This window comes from Physeter macrocephalus, chromosome 20 (genome assembly GCF_002837175.3).
Source record: "Physeter macrocephalus isolate SW-GA chromosome 20, ASM283717v5, whole genome shotgun sequence".
NCBI classification, from domain to species: Eukaryota; Metazoa; Chordata; class Mammalia; order Artiodactyla; family Physeteridae; genus Physeter; species Physeter macrocephalus.
In genome coordinates, this window is record NC_041233.1 from 74,762,456 (window position 1) to 74,780,275 (window position 17,820).

A 17,820-nucleotide genomic window follows, 5' to 3' on the forward strand; every position below is an offset into this window, starting at 1 on the left:
GGTTTTTTGTTTTTGCGGTACGCGGGCCTCTCACTGCCGTGGCCTCTCCCGCTGCGGAGCACAGGCTCCGGACGCGCAGGCGCAGCGGCCACGGCTCCCGGGCCCAGCCGCTCCGCGGCACGTGGGATCCTCCTGGACCGGGGCGCGAACCCGCGTGCCCCGGATCGGCAGGCGGACTCCCAACCGCTGCGCCACCAGGGAAGCCCAGGACTTCACTTTCTCTGGGAAAGAGTCTCTGATATTCTGTCAAACAGAGATGTAGCTGAGAGGCTGCTACCACGCAGCCATGCATTAAACTTGGACCTACAGGCCACCAGAAATTCACTGTTCAGGCCTGAATCCCTTTTGTTTCCATTCGCGGAGATGTTCAGGATGACTGTCTGCCAGCCCTGTAAGTCTGCCTGACACTCTTCAGCTGACTCAATTCTTATTTTATTACCACTTCTCAAAGCAATTACTAGGGTTCTGAGCAAAGATGAGAGTATTTCACACCTCCATCTTTCCTGAAAATGTCTTATACTCCACTGACTTTTGGCTTCTATTTATAAAGAAGGTTCAAGGCTTGGAAAATCATTGGGGTTGAGCTTTAATGGATATTCCCCACCAGCATTGTGTCATTATTGGCCCACGTTTAGCTGGGCGATCTCCCAAATTTGTGACATAATCAGGCCTTTCTCTGCATTACTCCATACACTACACTCCCTCCACATTACACCACTGAATCATACGCTCTTTTCAACAAGACTGATTGCCAGGGGATTAACATTAGACAGCACAATTCCATTATTCAGCAGCCCAATTCAAATCCAACCCTAAACTCTAAGAGAGATTTCAGGGCTTCACAGAGATGAGCTGCCAGAAAGCTGAAAGGGGAGGTGGGGTGAGGGGCTTTTGAACGTTTTACATAACAACTCAACCTAAAACCTGCTATAAGCAAGAGCCCGCGGCTGAAGTGGCCGAGATATGACTCCTGATTCCTGGAATGGCCCCAACCAATCTTCATGAATGATTTGTAGATCTCTGCAAAGTCAGGATCGCCAAAGACTGCTGTAGCACGATGATTTTATTCCCACAGTAAATGACTTTTGTCCAAAATTAACTATTTAGAACTTTGAGCCCCCAAACTTCCTTTCCTTGAATAGGAACACTTTCATGTCAAACTCAGGATATGCGAGGCCCAAAGTGAAATCCAAGTGGTGTGCTCCTCTTTTTTTTTTTAATTAATTTATTTTTTTGGGCCGCGCCACGCGGCACGTGGGATCGTAGTTGCCCGATCAGGGATTGAACCTGCGCCCCCTGCATTGGAAGCGTGGAGTCTTAACTGCCGGACCACCAGGGAAGTCCAAGTCGTGTGCTCTTTGATCAACAGACTTATGACACATCAATGCCAACATTAATGTTAACCATTTCCTTCTCATGTGTGAGTGTTACTTCTCTTTGCGTTTGTTTGGTAAAATATCTGTACACGGTGATTCCCACTGAGAAACGTTCCACAAATATCTCTGTGAGAAAAGAAGGCTCTCAAAACCCAGGCTTTTATGAATATCTATAGAATCTATATTATACAAAATCCTTTCAAATTTCACATTAAGGCTTCTGAATAACAAAATGTTGCTTTTTTCACTGAACACCTACAAATGGAGATAAGGACTGTATCATGCTTTCTAAGGCAGAGTTTCTTATGGATTTAATTTAACCTGATAGAAAATTAAAATGGTTTTCTATTTAATTTTCAGTTAACCTAAAACTTCAATTAGCCACATCTATGTAATTTGGTTAATCAAGCTTTTGCAAAGTTTCTTTAATGGCTCTTTGGGCAATTCAAATATCTATGGGGTCTCTTTCCTCAAAGAGTTTATATTTTATTGAAGGAGAAGAAATGCCCACATGTGAAATAATACCAAGGGCACATGCACAGGAAACGATGGCGGAAGGCCTTTGTTTATGGATGCACAGTGGGTGGGCATGAGTTTGTGGGGTCACAGAGGGTCACACTAAGGCAAAACGAACCAAGGTGAGACTGAGACTTTAGCAGGAGTCAGCAACCTGCACGTGGGGATGTGCAAACCGATTAGGTAAGCCACAGCAAGGACTCAGGACGGGTGGCTACACTGAGAGTCAGGGTAGATGGCAAAGACAAAAGGTGGCTTCTACAAAGAAAAGATCTCAGCCCACCATCCCGAAACGAGACACCTCCTAGGTGTAAGTTTATCAATCCTCCAACAAGACAGAGAAACAGCCTTTCTTCAACAGTTACAACAAAGCCCATCATAATAGACCAGACTTAGGAAGAAATTTGAGTTTCCAGGACAACAAGCTACGTTGTCTTAAGATATTTCATTAAAATAGCTTATTTAAGCACTTTGATTAAAAAAAAGTACTCATAAGCCCATTAAAACAGTTCCCTTTTCACAGAAGAAATAGCTTCTAGGAATAGACGTTGAACTTGTAGTGTCTAATGACTTTCTTCTGATGGGACTGAAGGGTCCCTTGACGTTAACCTTCGTCCAACCAGCTATAAGCTCAGTCATTATAATACCTTTTCCTTTACTCTTCAGCCAGCATTATATCGTTGCCCTTCTTTCAGAAACAACGTTCTCCCACAGCCTAACTGTACCTTTCCCCGCACACACTAACATTCTGCAGAGAAATCTCAGCTTCCAGAACAGCAGCACATCTCACACCACATCCACATTACACAAGATGATGCTTGCGAGCCAAGAGGATCACGCAAAACACATAAAACTCAGCTAATCAGGAAACAGAACATTGTCAAATGACAGAAGAATCCTTCCCAAGTGATAGCGTGTATTTAGAAAGAATGAAAACAAACCAAGTCTCCTGAAAGCATGGGGAGAAACAAGACTCACTTTCACAATTTCAAATGAGTAAAGCTGCAGCAGGCTGGCACGTGGCTGCCACTCGGGGAGAAGCAAACTCACCAACAACATCGAGGTGGTACGTGTGATTGATGGACCCATAATCGTTCTCCACCACACAGGTATAATTTCCTTTGTCGGATGGGACCACGCTTTCCATGATAAGGCTCCAATGCTGGTTTCGTACCTGCAAAGATGAGAGTAAAGGTGGTTGTTGAACAATCTTAGTACAGAACATCAGGCGCTTTGCTTCCTTGATTTAAAAAGAAGTTGAGGGAGACAAGGAAGGTAGAGAAGAATCACCTGAATTCTAAATTTTCCTCATAATAAATACTCAGACTGGTGACAAAGGAAAACAAAAATTATCATCATGGTGAACATCTGGCAAGCTGACATCGTCATGTTAAGATACAAAAAAGAGTGTTCGCAGTAGGTCTGTCACTGTCATGGGTTTGAGTTTCCAGGACAGCTCCTGGAGGGGTCCTCCAGGAGCTGCCAAGTGGCCAGGGAACCTAACACTAACCCACTGTATCAGTGCCCCAGGGCAGGTGGGCCTCAGACTGCTTGTCCACTGGGAGCCCTCAAACCCTACGGCACCAAGGAACTACGCAGAGCAAACGCCAGTGAACGCGTACTGTAAACCAGGCACTTTCCTGAGCGCTCCTTTCCACCTCGGCTAATTTAACCCTAACTCTCCCAAGGAGCCCACAAGGTAGGTGCTGTTACTGCTCCTGGAAGCTTCTGGTTTGAAGTCCTCTTAGATCCTTCCCCACAGCGCTTAGATGCTGTCAGGACATCTCAAGAGGTTTCAGCTGGTAACATAGGTCTGCCCCTCCCATCTCTGGCTGAATAGATGCTACATGTTCCTGAGATACACTCGGAATTTCAAATACGGGAGCAAAGAATCCTCAGGAAACTTGAGTTGTGTATCCATCTGTTTACAAACTCCTTGAGACTTTTCAAAGATAAGCAGCACATGAGAAAATAAGTTATTGTGATTCTTACCCTAGTTCTGTCAACATGAAAACAGACTAGATTCTAAGGTTTCCACCTTGCTTTCAAAGTATTTCAATAGACTCAGGCTTTCAAGCAAGCATGATTTTTCCTTATCAAGGCCAAAATGCAGATTTCATCTTTCAGGTTCATGGCTTTAATATTTCTCTCCAAATCCGTATCATTCTCTAAAGGCATTTTGGACAAGGCATTCTGGAGAAATGGAAAGAAAAAATAAAAAGCCAGGGCCTACTCATCTTATTTCAGGAATTCCAACTGACCTTCTGAATGATTCCCTGAGCACTGCAAGTGTTTTCTGCCTTAATCACATCAAAAACCGATAATGCCAGCAGAGCCTGTGCAAGCACATGAGTGATTCAAGGAACTAAATTAGAGAATAAAGAAAATCGTCTCGTGAGTGCTCCATTATAAAAAAGGGAGGGCAGAGCAGCTGTCCACTTTGAAAAGCTGAGCCAACAGAGGTAAGAGGTTAGAAGAACAGGCTATAGTACAACTCTTCTCATGTCAGCCGTTCAGTTCAGCACAAGCCATCACTGCAGAGTGCAGTTACTGACGCTGAGTCCAAAAGCCAGATTGCTGGTCATCTCTAAGTCTTAGGAAGCATCATGGGGGTGAAGGTTGGATTCTTCTTCTTAACAGGCTACAAGCCCTGAATTAAGACTGCACTCCGAGCAGTCACTTTGCTTCAGCTGCTGCCTGAAAACGACTCCCCCTGGAAACCATGGAGGTTGTTTCAGTCTAAGGTCCTAGAGCTGGTGATGGGGCGTTCGTCTCACTGTCCCAGGTGAAATGTCTGGCAGTAAATGAACTTGAAGTCATCAGACCTACGATGGAGAGAGTCTACTCTCTACACTGGAGAAGACTCACTTTCTGCTCTTGGCTGGGCCACCGACTTTTAGGAGAACCAAAACAAGAGGCTGTGTCTCCTCTTGGGATAAGCACCTTCTTTGCAGAATGTTTAAAAGGGATGTACAGAAAAAGGAGAAGATGTGGATGCTAAAATCTCCAGCTTAAGAATTCTCTATCGAAATCCTGGCCCCCCTAGGGGCTACCCTGGAGCTGCAGGCTCAGAGCATGGAAAAGGCAGGCGCTAGCTCCTTGATTTAACTCGAGGCAGAAGAGCCCACAATGAGACCCTCCCTCTCCATAAGCACTCAGGAGTATCAGGAATGGGACTCTCTTGGCCTCTGAGGAACCAGTCACGTGGAGGGTAACTCGGGCCGATGTCACCAAGCCACGTAATCCAGCATTTAGCCCTGCTGTAAATATTCAGTTCTTTGAGCCCCTGCTCAAATGTCATGCCCATAAGCCCTTAATCATGGCTAGTGCCTGTCTCTGGACCCCATCCAAACTGTCAATGTCTTTCTTGTGCCTGGATCCAGATTTGGCACAGAGTGGATTCCAAATGGAGCTGAACCTGAACTGTGCAGGCAGGGCATGGTCTGCCTCTGCCCAAGACATTAAATCTGGGCATATACAGCCCCGCATGCCACTGCCTTTTTTTAACCCTAGGGCATATGGTCAGCTCCAGTCTTTCATCGGGGCTATGGCATTCCACGTAAGATCTACAAGGGCATGTGCTCCCTGGATATTTACTTCCTAGAGATGCACGACAATAATGTTAATAAGTTAACATTTATAAAATGCTTTCACAATGAGAAACACATTTACCAAACAGGGTGTTTCTGCCCTTCCAGAGACCTTGGTACTCAATCAATATTGCCCCATACAGGGCTGTTAATATTTATTTTCTTACACCATGGCTCCAGTATTTGATTCCTTGACATACCACCAATCCCAAATTTTATGAGCTGTGGCATTTTCCAGTGGATGCCCTTGGAAGCCTCCAACAGGGAGACTATTTGACACTTTTGTAGGGGACATCCTACCGTTAATTATTGGTTGCTTAATGACAAGCTAAGAGGCTACAAACAGTAACTCTACAAAGATGGGGAACAGAGGCACAAAGATTTCTGTGCTTTTTTAAACACACCATTTCCATACCAAGATTCCGGGTACGCCTAAAGAAACTACAAAAACGTAAGATGTCATCTTCAACACGTTTTTCTCAATTCCTCAGCTTTTTAATGCTCCATTGTTTCTGCCACTCAGGTCAAATGAACATAAACCATCTTTGGCTGCACAGAAGAGGGAATGTAAATACTCAATAAACATATGAAAAGATGCTTAACCTCATTAAGGAGCAGGGAAATGCAAATTACAACAATGATGAGACACTGTTATTCACCAGTTGATTAACAAAAATTAGAAAGATCAATGTCATTGAGTACTCGGTGAGGGTGGAGGGAAATAGAAACTCAAATTGATAACATAAGTTGAGAAAAATCTTTGCTAGTACCCATTAAATTTGCTAGTACCCATTAAATAATAATTTGCTAGTACCCATTAAAATTAGCAACGCACATTTTTGGGGGGGGGGACCCAGTTAATTCCACTTCTAGAAATCTTGCCTACACAGAAAAGAGCAGGATTACTTCAAAGCACATAATAAAATTGTTGCTTCAAGCACAGTTTGTAACAGAAAAAACTGGAATCCATCAACAGGAGACTCATTCATAATGAACAGTTTATTCCAAAAGAATAGCATACAGTCATTAAAAAGAATGAGGTATTCTTATGTTCAGTCCTGGTAAAATATCATTAATAGTTACTGATGAATGAAAACAAGTAGCCTGAATGCAAATATGTATATTCATGATTCCATTTTGTAAAAAATATACACACACACACAAACAAGACACACACATGACACACACACACAACCTTCTAGGTGCATATAGGCCTGAATCTGTAAGCATGACTTGTATACAAGGTAAAATCAGAAAGAAAATGTACTAAATTGTTAGTGATATACTTTATATAATTTAGTAGTAGGATTAAAAATGTTTACTCTTCTCTCATTTTCACTTCTCAAATTTAAACATAAATCTCACACACACACAACAAAAAAAAGTGAAATAAACCCTAGGGTAGTAGTTGTTTTGTGGCAGAACCACTGCATGTGTAACTCTCCGGCAGACAGACCACAAAAGCCAGGGAGAACAGAAATCCTGCAGTAACCAACACATGCACAATCCCTTCTTTTCATTCCTCCCTGTGGCTAAATCTTTGTGGAATTCTTCAGTATTTTTCATCTGCCAAGGAACAAAATGAGAGAGCATGGGGTTTCAAAACTATGTTCACTAAAAACGTCTAAAAATAACATTTCAATACTGAAACCAAGCAGACTGAAGCTAATGGCCTCAACTCTTTTCTTACTTGTAATCTGAAAACTGGATCCACAAACATTCTACACCCTGTCATTGCAAAGACAAAAGGTGGCCCAGACAGGTTTTCTCGGAATTCCTCAGTTACCTAAAGCCTCCACGTTGCACGCAAAACCCCTAGCCTTCAGCTGACAACTGGGAATGTCGACTGAGTTGGTAGGACACCAAAACACCTAGGTGAAAGGTGAAAGGTCAAAGACCCAGCTGTCACCTGGATGTTTGCTTTCCACATTGCAAAAAACTCTGAACATTTCCAAACACCCAGGTGTTCGATAACAAACAGAATAAACACCCAGAAGCTGGATGGAAAGTTTTGCTCTGTGCCAAATCGAGGAGTGATATGTCCACAGGATGGTAAATACCCGCAAGACTTCCTTCCACCAGTATCAGGGCTCAAATTATGGAGAAGGACAGCACTCTCTTTTAACCCTGGCCTTCATAAGGTGCCCCATGAACTACAATTCAACATAGACCAGGTGTCATGAGGATACATAAAATCTTACTAGCCCATGCCAGATCCCCATTTTCAGCTGGTTCCTGGGGGACTCCAAACCGTCCCTCTGGGATGTGTATATACAAACTGAGCTTACATGTGCCAAGGGCTGTGGCACATGCTGCTTGCCTCCTATCACCACGCAGACCTGGAGACAAACACCTGTTTAATGCTTAAACGCCAAGAAGTTTTGCTTTTCGGGAGGGGTCCAGAGAACAGGCCTGGGTGAGCTCTGATCTTTGAGGACCAGGGGCAGAAACTCTTCCCTCTACTCAGTAAACAATGGATCTCTCCAGAGGAGGGGGCAAGTGAATTATAAAATGCAACGCTGTTCTCTTCGACGCCTGTTCCCTGACGGTGCCCAGAAAGGTGCTCTGGGGACAGACTGCCAAAAGGGCATCCACCGCCTTTTGAACTTAACTCTTTAAAAATGTCATGGCCTTCTTTAAAACGCTAAACACAGAATCACCATATGACCCAGCAATCCCATTCCTAGGTATACACCCAAAGGAACTGAAAGCAAGGACTCAAACAGATACTAGTACACCAATGTTCAGAGCTGCATCATCCACAGTAGCCAAAAGGTGGAAACAACCCAAGTGCCCATCAACAGATGAATGGATAAACAAAGTGTGATATATCCATATAACGGAATATTATTCAGCCATTTTTTTAAAAGAAGGAAGTTCTGATACATGCTACAACATGGATGAACCTTGAACATATTAAGTGAAATAGCCAGATACAAAAGGACAAATTTCCCATGATTCCACTTATTCGAGATACCTAGACAGGCAAATTCAGAGACAGAAAGTAGATGAGAAGTTACCAGGGCCTGGGGAAAGGAGGAATAGGGAATTAATGTTTAATGGATAAAGAGTTTCTATTTTGGATGATGAAAAAGTTTTAGAAATAAATGACAAATTTTATGTTATACTTTTACCACACGCCAAAAAAAAAAATCTCACACAGGTCATGGAAGCTAGAAGAACAGCATCATACCCCTCCCCCCGACTTTACTCTCAACAGTATACCTTACATCAACTGATATTTATATGCTCTTGGGAAGCCATTACTACCTACGTGTCTTTCATTTATCATAACAGTGTTTTGTTTTGTTTTTTAACAAAACATGGAACCATATTTGAAAAAAAGCAGTTTAATAAGGGCATGAACTTTGGAGCAAAAATTGCCTGGGTCCAAATAACAGCTCCACCACCTAGGAGCCCCATCCGTAAAAGGGACAAAAGAACAGTGCCCACCTCTTTGGGCTGTGCAGGGGACAGGGTGCCATGTATACAGGAGGCACCTGGAACAGTCAGGACACAGGTGAGCAGACAACACATGCCAGCAGATACCAACATACACCTGCCCCTCACCACAGGCTGCTTGATCTGACATTAAAGCAGAAGTGTCTTGGTTGAAAAAAAGCTCAACAAATATAAATATATTAAAAAGCACATTCGTAGTGATTTTTCCAAATAAACATACTTTGGGGTTAAGCATTACACTTAATAACCTAGAAAATGTAAATCTAACCTAACCATCAAAACAACCAGTTCAGTTGTGATAAGAAAATAATTTTTTTAGTTGTCTTTTCTTGGACCTGAAATGTACTTGGAAACTAATAGTCCATACTCTACAATGCTTCCTCTCCTCTGCCAGGCCGCTCCGTGGGAATTCTAACCTTTGGATGCCGTGGGCTCTTGTGCCAATTCTATGGCCATGTTGAGGGACAGCTTTATCCCATGATCTCTCTTGGGTCTTAGGCAGTTAGTACGTGGCTTGAAAGACGGTTTTTGAGAATGTTCTTCTCCTCTATGCCTAAATCATTACCTAGGAATGAGCTAGTAATTGAGGTGTTCCATTAATTATCTCAGTCATCTTCTTGCTTTTCTACATTTAATTGTAATCACTGTTCAGAGCCCTACTAAACATCTAGCCTTAAAGGCAACCTCCTTAGAAAAAACAAAATCTGTGCTGTTGTTTAAGATGAAAAATGGCTATGGTTATCCTACTAAATCACAGGTTTTAGTGCTGGAAAGGATCAGACGTTAGAGATTTCCTATCCCATCTTCTCATCTTAAGGATAGGTGATGTGAAGCCCAGAGAGCTTAGCCAACTTTTTAACTGCTGTTAAAAAGCCCAGGCATCAGCACAGTTAGGGAGATATGGTTTTGCTTCAAGTCATGCTTTGTCATTATATAACATCCAACCAGCCTTTGCCCACATACTAAGAAAAACAGTAATTTGACTCTTAATAACCTAAGAATGGCTCAGCATGAGTTCTTTGATAAATAAGACTGAAACACAGAATACCAAAGAGCTCTATGGGCCATTTTAATTACAAGGAGCTTTCTGTCCTGTTTCATAATTCCCTTTGACTTTGTTTTGGATTTTTGTGTTCCTTCTCCCTTCAGTGGCCACATATGCATAATACAGTAGACCAGGGCCAAAGTGCCCAGCCCATAAACAGGTAGAAAGAGCTAGACAGATAGCTGGGCCACCAGAGCACAGCCATGGTTTATGGAATGAGATTTATGAAGGAGAAAAAAAATATATCACAGAAATGCACGCCAAAAAATCACAATTTTGTTTGTGGAAAATTTCACGTCTTGTTTTCTGGAAAAATACATCTTGGAAAACTTGGCACTTTGCTTCTTCATTAAATAAAAGAGCAAAGGGACGGGAGTGAGAGGAGGGGTCATTTGGACATAGTCGGACCCTCCACGTGAACAATTAGGTCTCGGCTTTGGGGGGAAGTGCTGAGGAATGGAAACTACAAACTGTACAATACGGATCCCTCAGGTCAAGTGTTCAGAGACACAGTTCTTTACAAGTGTATGTAGGTAACAAAGAAAACACCAGAGCGGAAACCCCCCATCATGACCATGCTCTCACTCTGCCCTGGAGCTCAGCCCAGCGGGGGTGGCCCTCAGGTGGAAGTCCACCTCTGTGACCTTTAGTGACTTCACGGCCTAGGAACCCGGGGACCTGGGGTGGGTCTAACACGTCATTAGCAAGACTTAGGCTTTAGGTAACTATATTTTCCCAGGAGATAAGAGATCTCTGTCTTTTCCTTTCAAGTCCCAGAAGCCCGTTGGGCTCAATGGAATTTCTAAGGGTGTCCCGTATTCCCAAAACGAATGACCATATGCCACAACTGTTGTGAATCCAGGTTGACTACCCTCGCAATGATGCGGCAAGCCCCCAGGCCAGTCAGGCCCACTGTCCCAGCCTCTTTCTCCAGAGAAAAAGGCCAGCTGGGCAAGAGATGCACCCTCATCACTGCCTGCCGGCTCTCCCCACCCCCCCACCCCCGCTCCAAAGGTGTAATACTCTCCCTTTTGTTTGCCCTTTTCATTGAGGCGCAAAACAGAGTTCAGATTTTTCTCCACACACACTCAAATTCCATTCCTCTTTCACTCCAGAAATGACTCCAACATCAAACAACAAAAATACTTTGGTCATCTGTGCCTCCTCGGGAAGAGGCTAAAGGTTCCTAGTTTCGTTTTTAGAACATAGCTGCTCTTCATTTAGTGGTATGTTGTCATCAATAATCAAAACCGAACTGCACCTGTTAAAAATCAAGCAGCATTTCCTCATTCGGCACCCTTAGTCTTCCAGCGTATTTGTAATCACTAATTCAGATTTGCAAAAAGCTCCTTACCCATAATAATGATGTTGGTCCTATTTATTTTGAGACCAGGAGTTTCTGGGGGCTCACTGACCCTTCGCCCTCATTTCCCAGACTTTCTTAAGGAAGGAAATGAGTTAACCACCAAGATTTTGACCACCCTTCTTATACTTAAGTTGTATTTAAATAAATCATTGGAACTGCATCAGTTATGATTTCAGAGAACGTTTGGTGGCTAGAACGATCCCAGGGGCCCCGATTTTGGTGGTTTAACTCTTCCTTTACAACCAGCATCACCTAATGAAATCTCTGTATATTCATTCTTTAAAAAAAAAAAAAAAAAGCCAACCTCCAATCTCACCGTACCAGTCTAAGGACTGAACACAGAGACAAAGCGCCCTCCTGCTACTGCTTCCCCCAACGAGCAGGAGTCGTAGAAGACAACCCAAGTATTTCTAGCCCACAGCTTCAAAGGCAACCACCTTCCAGCAGATGTGTTTCACATCTGTTTCACACATAAACTGCCCACACGTGCGCTTAGAAATTTACTCGTAGGCTTTCCCAATTATCCTCTGGGCTCTGGCTTCTAGAAAGTAATTTTTCAATGTTAAAACAAAAGTCAAAAATTCTTACAGACGAAAATACTAACCCTTTCAAGATGAGTAACTGTGTATAGTGTTTCAGGAAAGGGCTCCAGGGCGCTCCGTGTGGGGGGAAGCCCCATGTGAGCACAGCAGGTATGGGACAGGGACTCACGTGCCATCTAAAGTGATGCTGCTGTGTTAACACAGGTAAGGGGTACATCAAGGAAAGTCCTCCTGGGTATCACACTGCTGCCACCAGGAAATCCTCTCCCACATGGTTCTTAAGGACCTGGGCCCTGAGCTGATGCATATTCTGTTTCATCCACTGTGCAGGTTTCTCCAATGCTCCAGTGATCCCCGTGTCTCCTGACATTCGTGCCCACGATAATCACCTCCCTTGGTGACTTACTTAATGGTAGAAAACAGCAAAAGTGGTGGGATGGCACTTCTGTGATTAGGTTACAAAGGCTGTGACATCTGTCTTCCTCCTACTCTCCTCTGTCTTGTCTGTTCCCCCTCAGGAAGCCAGCTGCCATGCTGTCAGCTGCCCTAGGGAGAGGCCTATGTGGCAAAAGGGTGGCCTCCAGCCAACGGCCAGTGAGGAACTGAGGCCCCCAGTCCAACAGCCTGCAAGGAAGTGAATCCTGACAACCACCACATGAGTGAGTCTGGAAGCAGATTCTTCCCCACTGACCCTTCAGATGAGACCCCAGCCTTCACTGAAACCATGATTACCGTCCTGTGAGAGGCCCTGAGACAGAAGGCCACCTAAGCCACACCTGGATTCCTGACCCATGGAAACTGTGAGAGAATAAATGCTGTTATTAAAGCTACCAGGTCTTGGGGTAATTTGTTACAAGGCAATGGGTAACTGATACACCCATTCATGTTCCAAATGCACCAAAGAATTTCACAGTAAGGTTCCTTAAGTCATCCTCATATACTAAATTCGTCAAGTTTCTCCCCTTCCACACTAAATGATCTGGAGATTCCATATCACTCTTCTGAGACAACCTTCCTTCAAACTCAGCCTAGAATCCTTTCCTGATCTCCTCTACCTTAGTCTCCCAAGGAGCCAACATCACTTCTCTCTGCACATCCACAGCATAACATACTCTTCTAACTTCACCCATATCAGTGTCTTGATTGCCAGCTCTTTTGTCTGCCTTCCTGCTGGACGGGGAGCCCCGATAAGCTAAGGCCGTGCTTTTCCCAGAGCCTAGGACGGTGCCTGCTACGAGGGCACTCGATCGACATTTGCTCAATGGATGAACAAACGCCTGAAGAGGCATCTTCAGGGAAATGGTTGTCAATTTCAACCTCCCCAGTGAGTGATGAGACTATATTTTACCACATTCTGTAATGGGCTCTTCAGAATCCTTGAGGATGGAGGACAGGGAGATTGCCTCTGTCATCTTGGAAGTGTTCTTTTTTTTTTTTTTTTTTTTTAAATTTATTTATTTATTTGGCTGCATTGGGTCTTCGTTGCTGCGCACAGACTTTCTCCAGTTGCGGCGAGCAGGGGCTACTCTTCGTTATGGTGTACATGCTTCTCATTGCAGTGGCTTCTCTCACTGCGGAGCACGGGCTCTAGGCGCACAGGCTTCAGTAGTTATGGCACGCGGGCTCAGTAGTTGTGGCTCATGGCCTCTAGAGCACAAGCTCAGCAGTTGTGGCGCACGGGCTGGGTTGCTCCACGGCATGTGGGATCTTCCCGGACCAGGGTTCGAACCCGTGTCCCCTGCATTGGCAGGCGGATTCTTAACCACTGTGCCGCCAGGGAAGTCCCGGGAAGTGTTCTCTCTTAATAAGTAGTATTTCATACCCCAGTCTCTCATCCAAGTCCATCCACTATTCATACAATCCCGCTCAGATAGGGCAACTGCACTTACACCTCTCAAATTCTGCTCCAGTTTTAGTTTTACAGACCATAAAACATATAGAAAACAGACTCTCAACTTTCGACCCTTCTATTACTAAACTCTCTTCATATAAAGAACAACACAAATGGGGATTGTACTTTAAAATTACATGCAAGTCCGGGGTAATTTTTTAAAAATATCAAACATGGAAACGATCAATTATGATAATTACTGATTTTTTTAAAAAGAATATTCCTTCTAGCTCCTGCTTTTAACGACTTAAAAAAATAAAGAAATAAAAATTTAAGAAATAGAATATTTGGAAAGCTTCATTCTACCTTATAGCCTCCAATGCGATGTTCCTGCTTAAATTCCTTCCCGTTTTTCAGCCACCTCATCGTTGGTGTTGGATTCCCCCCAGCTGGACAGCGGAACTTGACAGTGTTGGCTGCTGGGACGGCGTGCAGCCGTTTTTCCATCTTCTCTGTGTTGGTCCAATAGGGTGCTCCTGTTTTGGAAAATGACATTATAATGTACATAGATGGATAGCTTCATCTCCAACATTAAACTCCTAACAGGTAAGATCATTTTCTTTTGTATGTGAACGATCCGACGCTTTCAAATTCTTTGGGTAATATTTACATTAGGGGAACATTTTTTGAAGTCTGATCCAGCTGGCCTCCCAGAAGGTCCCTGGAGGGGGGGCTGCTTGATAGTTTATAGTTTATGTCTATTAACAGGGAACCTTCTCTCCCTGTTCTTAGTGCCAGAATATAAATTCATGAATCATGTTTTAAAATGCTACTTTAGACACACAGTGACAACACATATCGTAACAACAGCTGAGTCCCCCTCAAATATATCATTTTAGGTCACCACACCTATGAAAGGATCACATATACACATAAACAAGCTGTGCCCAAAAGTCACATCAATTTATCCACTGGCGCTTCAAAGGGTAATCAATAGTATAACTTATCTCAGTAGGGTAAAATACTTCAGGGAGGCATCATTAATTTCCCAGCACTTTATATGACAAGTCAACAAGCCATGTTACTAAATATGTTTTAATTTTTAAAATGAAAAAAAAAAAAAGGTTGCTTTCCTCTCCAGTGGTGGTTGTGAATGCCATAATTCTACCAGCATGTCTAAGCAGGTGACTTTATAGGAAGCTGCCCATTAAACATTAAAGTTGTGCCCTCTAAGTAGCCCTCAAAGACAGGGACACTAGTGATTTTTTAAACTCAAAGAAGGAGACACCTTTTTCAATTACCACAGGAAGGACATTTTTTCTAAATTAAAGTCACAGCATCAATCGGGAATACTGCCATAAATTCTTCAAGCCTGCTAATAATGGCTCATGACCACTATTGACTGGGTGCTTCTTATTTGCAGACAAAGCCCCAGAAGCTCTCAGGTGTCTACTGTATTAATCCTGACACAATTCAGTTATAACCCCTGTTTAGGGGTGGGGAAACTGAGTCACGGAGAAGTCCTCTGCCCACAGCCACAAAACTAGGAAGAAGCGAAACCAGGATTTAGGCCAAGGCAGTTTGATTTCAGAGCCCACTCTCTGTCTCCCCTACCTACTCTCCAGAGCATTGGAATCCATACCTTTAACCTCTCTGATGTGCAGAACTGGCGTCCAGGACAGCCTCGGCTGAAGGCACACTGCCTCCGTTATTACTGCCCAGGATTTCCAATGAAATCTTATACAGCAATTTAACTTTTCACGTGTGTGATTCTGTCTTAGCAAACAGGTATCCCAAATCCCTGTATCCCCCCCTAACACATCCATCAGCAGGGCCTTGAACATCCTAGAACATTCTAGAACACTAAAATCCTTGAAGACTGATCCATAAGTGCTTATTTCTAACAAGGGTTAGACTGAGCAACAGCACACACCCTCCACAAACCAGAAGCAAAAATGGGCGTAGGAAGGGGCTTTGTCTACGATGCAGACTTAGAAGTTTCCTCCTCTGTTCTGTGGATGACACAGCTCGTTCCTGGCGAGGTAACAATGGCTTTCACTTAACAGCCAGGCTGTCATGGTGGAATCAGAAAGTGGAAAAACTGCATCCAAAACACCTACCCTTCTTTGACTCACCCTTTGCTCTTGAAACCTGCTATAAAAGGCGAAACAGGAATTTCTTAACAGGGACACATATGCTGTACCTTCTTTATCCTTCTGCCTATCTAAGTGTCAAGGTGCTGGGCTACAGGTGGTATCGACATGATGCCAAGGCAGAGCAAAGTGAGGCAAAACTTGTCAGTCGTGTGCACCGGAGAGAGAAAGGCCAGTGGGAGGGCGGGAGGGGAGCCAGGGGAGAAAACAGAGCTGCCCTTCTGGCCTCTGAATCCAGTTGCATCTGCAATGAGCAGGCAACTTGGTAGCCACTTGACTTGGGGTGTCAAATGCCCATAAACACACCTATTCTTTTGAGGGTTCCCCAGGGAGTACTCGATTCCTATTTATCCTAAGTCTCCCAGGGCCTGGCATATGCTGAAACAATTTCAATCACCTTTCATTCTAAAAGCTTCTACTTAGAAAAATCCATCCACAGCCACTAAAAAAGAAGGCATTGAGAGCACAAAATAAATAATGAGCTTTGTGGCTACACAAAGACTTTTACAAATCTGACCTAAATGAAAAGCATACCTCATGCTGTCAGGTGTCTGCATTCATGTTATCTGTTTAAGTAAACACAATAGCCTATTCATACGAATTAGCTAAATATTAATGTAGTAGCTCTTTCAGATACCATCAATTACAGCTGCCCTGATCCTGTGGAATGTCTTTTCATTTTTATATAAAAAGAAATCAACAGGGCTTCCCTGGTGGCGCAGTGGTTAAGAATCCACCTGCCAATGCAGGGGACATGGGTTCGAGCCCTGGTCCGGGAAGATCCCACATGCTGCGGAGCAACGAAGCCAGGGAGCCACAACTGCTGAGCCTGTGCTCTAGAGCCCACGAGCCACAACGACTGAAGCCCGCGTGCCTAGAGCCCGTGCTCCGCAACAAGAGAAGCCACCGCAATGAGAAGCCTGCCCACTGCAACGAAGAGTAGCCCCCGCTCGCCGCGCTTAGCCCGCACACAGCAATGAAGACCCAACGCAGCCAAAAATAAAAATAAATAAATAAATAAATAAATAAATAAAAGAAATCAACAGACATGTGCTTACGTACCAACAGGCATGAGTTCCACGTTCCCTATGTTGAAAAGTAGGACTCAGCTTTAGCAACAAGGAAGTAGGAACGTCGTGCTGCTCTTCCCTCACTGGGCTAAGCTGCTGGTGAGACTGCCACCCACATGGGCATCCCCAGGCCACATGGGCCTGTACGGTCATGGCCTGTGGCAATAGCACACTGGCAACCAGCACCTTTTTCTTGGAGCTTGAGGAATTATTTAAGGACAAGGATGAAAGAATTTTGTTGGAATTTCTGGCAGGTGGCCACTTCCCTGGGGTGAAATGTCAATCATCAAAACTGCACCTAGGGCTTCCCTGGTGGCGCAGTTGTTGCGCGTCCGCCTGCCGATGCAGGGGAACCGGGTTCGCGCCCCGGTCTGGGAGGATCCCACATGCCGCGGAGCGGCTGGGCCCGTGAGCCATGGCCGCTGGGCCTGCGCGCCCGGCGCCTGTGCTCCGCAACGGGAGAGGCCGCGGCAGAGGGAGGCCCGCATACCACAAAAAAAAAAAAAAAAAAAAAAAGAAAAAAAAACTGCACCTAAAAAATCTGCTTGTGCAAAACAGACACACAGCCATGCTTCTCATCTAAAGCCTATGGGCTAATTCAAAAACAGTCACGTACCGCAATGTTCATCGCAGCACTATTTACAATAGCCAGGACATGGAAGCAACCTAAGTGTCCATCGACAGATGAATGCGTAAAGAAGATGTGGCACATATATACAATGGAATATTACTCAGCCGTGAAAAGAAATGAAATTGAGTTATTTGTAGTCAGGTGGATGGACCCAGAGACTGTCATACAGAGTGAAGTAAGTCAGAAAGAGAAAAACAAATACTGTATGCTAACACATATATATGTAATCTAAAAACAA

At 44.1% G+C, this 17,820-nt stretch overlaps 1 protein-coding gene across 3 annotated transcripts in view; it reads right to left on the reverse strand.

Moving 5' to 3' along the window:
• FGFR2 (fibroblast growth factor receptor 2) overlaps positions 1 to 17,820 on the reverse strand; it is a 377,174-nt gene that overhangs the window by 50,103 nt on the left and 309,251 nt on the right. For all 3 annotated transcript variants that reach the window (XM_055080920.1, XM_028480979.2, XM_007110550.4), the window contains 2 exons: positions 14,095 to 14,264; positions 2,943 to 3,066 (listed from right to left, as the gene is read on the reverse strand). In XM_055080920.1, the coding sequence (XP_054936895.1) occupies positions 2,943 to 3,066; positions 14,095 to 14,264 (294 nt within the window). The remainder of the gene's footprint in view (positions 1 to 2,942; positions 3,067 to 14,094; positions 14,265 to 17,820) is intronic.